The 5,238-nt window shown below is 39.5% G+C and overlaps 1 protein-coding gene across 1 annotated transcript; it reads left to right on the top strand.

The window, feature by feature from the left end:
- Window positions 1–2,128: 2,128 nt before the first annotated feature.
- LOC112179152 (pentatricopeptide repeat-containing protein At1g09900) lies at window positions 2,129–4,861 on the top strand. The gene has a single exon (XM_024317488.2). It carries the CDS (start codon window positions 2,706–2,708, stop codon window positions 4,521–4,523), a length of 1,818 nt encoding a protein of 605 aa, XP_024173256.1. The 5' UTR covers window positions 2,129–2,705; the 3' UTR covers window positions 4,524–4,861.
- The last annotated feature ends 377 nt before the right edge of the window (window positions 4,862–5,238 follow it).

The raw sequence follows: 5,238 nt of genomic DNA, 5'->3' as shown, positions 1-5,238 counted from the left end.
GATCTCAATATATTTTCACACCCACCATCAAGGGAGTAGTCGGGTTTCACTTCACTCGCTGACATTGACCATAGTTGACTGGAGCCGCAATTTTGTCTTTTTCTCGTAAACTCCATTTTGCTATAATTTTCCATCATTTTCTCTCGATTTCCTCAATTCCGCTTATTTCCTACACAATAAATAAAAATAGATCAATTACATAAAAATAGATCAATTACATAATAATTGACTTGAAGATTAACTTATTTCTAGTGTTTTAGATACAATTACATGCATAAAAATACGTAATCAATATTCTTCTTCAGATTCTTCCCTTTGTTTTCTTTTTTGCTGGCCTATTTCTTCTATTTTGTAAATAATCCTGTAAAAAATTAAGAAAATGAGAAGATGAGAAGATTATAAGTGATTTTGACAGTAACATGATCAGTGACATGGTCATTCACATGTTAATGATAGTGACATAGTGAAGTCACAAGCCATGTCAGTGACATAGCTAGTGACAAGGCTAGTGACATGACCAATGACTTGAGGTTAACAATTATCTGGCTAAGGATCTGGCTTTGCCAGTGACGTCACTTGGCCACCACCAACATCTCAATTCCTCACCAGGAACCCATTTGCTCAACCGCGTCTCACCAAGCACAACCATCGTAGCCTAGAACCAACCCTAAAGGTCGCCACCACCATCCTGACTAGCACATGCCACTCATACCCATCTGTTGTCAGCCTCATAAGACATGACCATCACTCCGATCGATCTATGGAAAGAGACTATGGAAAGAGTTTAAGAGGAAGAAGATAAGAAATGGAGATGGAGAAGGTATAAAAAAAAATTAAAAATAAAAGGTAAATAGGTCATTTTTATTAAAAATACCTAAAATGTAGGATATAATTCTACATTTAAGGCAAATCAGTCTTTTTGCCATCATTTAGTGTCTCATATGCGTCAAATGTGCTTAGGTTAATGGGTTCCGTGGCGGAAATTTGATGAAGGTACAACTTTGATAAGAAAAAATGAGTCTAAGTCTCCAGAGACTGTTACTGAAAAAACCCCTAAAATTTCCTACCAAAAAATTACACCAAATCATACTCAAATGGCACTAAGTCATAACTAAATATCATATTATTATTATTATTATTTTGAATAAAGGGCTGGTGCGACTGCCCTCAAGTCTTGATTGATGAAACTGTTGAATGCGTGGGGGACATTGAGCTTAAACCCCTGATTGCGATAAGCGTCTGGAGACTGTCCTGAAATGATAACAGAAGACTCTACCAAATAAAAGTATTCAACCAGGTACCAACTAGAAAAGAGTGCTCTACTGGCTACTCTATTTGCTTTGACATAGCGGTGACATAACAGAAAGATAACTCGATTACAACAACATAATTACCAATTGCACAGATTTCCTACTATGTTGTCGTCGGAGAATAAATCCGGCAACACTTAGCTTCACTCTGCCACTAGGCGGTAGCAACGATTTGACGAAGTAAGGAACTCGCCTCCTACCTAGTTGAGTGCACACACAGGCACATAGCCCGACTAGCCTTACAAAACTAATGTAATGATTTATTACTCGCAAAATGCACAACAAAACTAAATAATTGAACCCAAACCTAACAACCAGCCCAAGTAACAAGCATACCACAACCCATATGCTAGGCCCAACCCAACTTTGGTACAGCCTCCACTGACATCCCACAGCCCCTGGGGCACCATCCCCTCCATGCTTGGCTCTGTCGCACCACCACCTTGATGGCCCAAGATGGTAGCTCCAGCGTCAGCACAGCAAGCTGCTGGTCTCTACGCCGCCAGCGCTGCACGGCCTGTGTTCCCTTTGTCCAGACGTCGATCTTTTCTAGATCGGATCTCCAACCCAGAAGTAGACACCCTGAAAACCTTCTTAACTATGATACATCAAATTTTTCCAGTGTAGCTCATGAAATTTCTTAGAATAAGAAATAAAAAAGGGCACTGATTACATAAATGGTATGATATAAATTTTTTTTTTCTTAAGTAAAAATGTCAATAATATGGCACAATGTGTTATTACATCAAATGTATCGTGAAGGGAAAAAAATTGAGAGAAATTAAAACAAACTTTGAAGCATGTGGACTATCGATATTCGAACTATAAAAATCATCAGCTGCTTACGCTATTTTTCTAGCGTTTGGATTTCAGAAATTTCTTATCGAAAGTTCCGAACACATCCATTTTCAAAATAATTTGAAGATGCATCTAATTATGAAATTCCGTCTTCTTTATTTTTACAATCTAAGCTCGAACGAACTAAAAACGAGTCGATCTCAATACAAGTTCAGCTGGATCAAAGCAACTTAGAGCCCTACAGGTGATTGGACAAAGGGCTACAGCATTCAATATGGGCCGACTTCATATTTGGGGCCTGTGGGAGTCATTTGCCTCGTAGCTGCAGTTTTCCAAGTCTACACTCCACTCTGCTTCAGCGAGGAAAAGACAGAACAGATAAGCAAAACGGCGGCACATTTTAACCCAACCACCGCCTCATTCAGTTTCAAAGCCTCTGCTCTGTTACGAAACTAGGTTAATCGGCTTTCTTCAAGAAACACACCACCCAGGTCTGCAGTTTCTGCTTTTGGTTTTAATCATTCTGCTATATTTTATTTCAAGCATGGAGTTTTGAGTATTGGGTTCTGGTTTCTTATACACAAGTAGGTGAAAGTTATGGATTTGATAGTGCCCACAAAGCAAAACCCATCAGGGTTTTGCTCATTTCACAAACTTCATGGTGGTTTTGAAGGTAGGATTAGTAATAAGTTGAGTCCCACACCAAGTTCTTCAAGGGTCTTTGTGGGCTGCAAAGGGCGGGTTCTTGTTGTATCTGATAGCATTCGGTGTAGGGCACAGGATGGTTACCAGAAACATAGGCGAAAGCGAATAGTGGCTGTGTCCAAGGTAGAAACGCTTAGTTCCAACGGTAGGTTGCAAAATGTTGAAAAGACCCAACATGGGAATTTGAATGGCATGGATTCTTCAAATGGTTTTGAGGAATTTGAGAGTAACAATCAGCTCCGCAGACTGGTGAGAAATGGGGAATTGGAGGAGGGGTTTAGATTTCTTGAGAGCATGGTTTACCGTGGTGATATTCCGGATATCATTGCTTGTACGAGTTTAATCCGTGGGTTTTGTAAGCTTGGAAAGACAAGGAAGGCGACACGGATTATGAACATCCTAGAAGAGTCCGGTGCTGTCCCTGACGTCATAACTTACAATGTTTTGATTAGCGGCCATTGCAGGGCGGGGGAGATTGATAATGCCTTGAGGGTGTTGGACAGGATGAGTGTTTCTCCAGATGTTGTTACATATAATACAATTCTGCGTACGTTATGTGATAGTGGGAAATTGAAGCAAGCAATGGAAGTTCTTGATTGGCAATTGCAAAGGGAGTGTTATCCCGATGTGATTACATATACTATACTGATTGAAGCAACTTGCAAGGAAAGTGGGGTTGAGCAGGCGATGAAGCTTTTGGATGAGATGAAGAGCAAAGGATGTAAACCTGATGTCGTTACGTATAATGTTCTTATCAATGGGATTTGCAAGGAAGGGAGGTTGGATGAAGCAATCAAATTCTTGAATGACATGCCAACCTCTGATTGCCAGCCAAATGTTATTACTCATAATATCATATTGCGTAGCATGTGTAGCACTGGGAGGTGGATGGATGCTGAAAGACTATTAGCTGAAATGGTTGGCAAAGGCTGCTCTCCTAGTGTTGTTACTTTCAATATTTTGATTAACTTCTTGTGCCGAAAGGGTTTGTTGGGTCGAGCAATTGACATTTTGGAGAAGATGCCTAAACATGGTTGTACTCCTAATTCCCTGAGTTATAATCCATTGCTTCATGGATTTTGCAAGGAGAAAAAGATGGACAGGGCAATTGAGTATTTGGATATAATGGTTTCTAGGGGCTGTTACCCTGACATTGTAACCTACAATACTTTGCTCACAGCTTTATGCAAAGATGGAAAGGTTGATGTTGCAGTTGAGATACTTAATCAATTAAGTAGCAAGGGTTGCTCTCCTGTTCTAATTACTTACAATACCGTGATTGATGGGCTCTCAAAGGTTGGGAAAACAGAACGTGCCATAGAATTATTGGATGAGATGCGTCAAAAGGGTCTAAAACCTGATATAATAACTTACTCTTCACTTGTAGGAGGGCTTAGTAGAGAAGGAAAGGTTGATGAAGCAATTAAGTTTGTCCGCGATTTGGAAGGGTTGGGTATCAGGCCAAATGCTATCACTTTCAACTGCATCATGCTCGGGCTTTGCAAGGCAAGGCAAACTTCTCGTGCAATTGATTTCCTGGCTCATATGGTATCGAAGGGATGTAAACCTACTGAAGCAACATACACCATTCTCATTGAAGGCATAGCTTATGAAGGCCTAGCAAAAGAGGCTTTGGAGTTGCTCAATGAACTGTGCTATAGAGGGGTGGTGAAGAGAAGTTCAGCTGAACAGGTGGCAGTCAAGATGTAGCCTGGTGCAGGTGTTCTTTTGCTCTTGTATGGTAGGTCAGTGTTAATTTTGCCTTTGGATTTTGTCAGCCTCGTTTTCAAAGACAATGATTTTCTAGAGTTCAAAATATGTGTTTCTATCTTACCCGTTTTCTTTGTCATGAGGAGCAAAATCCAAAATCAATTTTGTTAGATACACCATGTAACCTTGGCCTCACTTTGTTGGATGATTCTTTATAGTTCTGGTGAATACATGGTCGTCTCTGCTGTAGTGCCCATGATCTCAGATATATATACTTATTCAAGTTTTCTTCAGTATTTTAGCTTTAAATATATGGGGTACTTATTTCTAAATGTAAATTGATGTTATGCACGTCATTGCACAAATTATGTTTGTGTTTTAAGTCACGTAATTTGATGCATGTGACTCCTAGAGAGCAGGAGAGTACTTACTAGATTGATAGATAGATACTCATTACAGCATCCATTTTTCATCCCTTTATTGTTACTTTGATGACTTCTCTCTGTTTTTTATTTGATTTTGTACCACAAAACATAGTTAGAGCAAAAGAAGAATTCAGCCAGCTCGTATATCATAAGCTATTCCGTGTTGCTTAAATTGGTCATGCCAGTGGCTTTCTTAAATATGAGAAATATTTAGCTGATGCTTAGCTCTGTTTGATAAACTCTTCTCTAGCTTTTACAGTTTAAAATTGGAATGCGAGACATGATTATTA

The sequence above is a fragment of the Rosa chinensis genome, chromosome 7, assembly GCF_002994745.2.
Source record: "Rosa chinensis cultivar Old Blush chromosome 7, RchiOBHm-V2, whole genome shotgun sequence".
Taxonomy (NCBI): Eukaryota; Viridiplantae; Streptophyta; class Magnoliopsida; order Rosales; family Rosaceae; genus Rosa; species Rosa chinensis.
Note: the sequence above shows the minus strand (reverse complement) of the source record. Positions and strands in the feature narration are given on the sequence as shown.

Coding starts and splice junctions, on each gene's coding strand:
- LOC112179152 (XM_024317488.2), top strand. CDS start 2,706: ATGGATTTGATAGTGCCCACAAAGCAAAACCCATCAGGGTTTTGCTCA.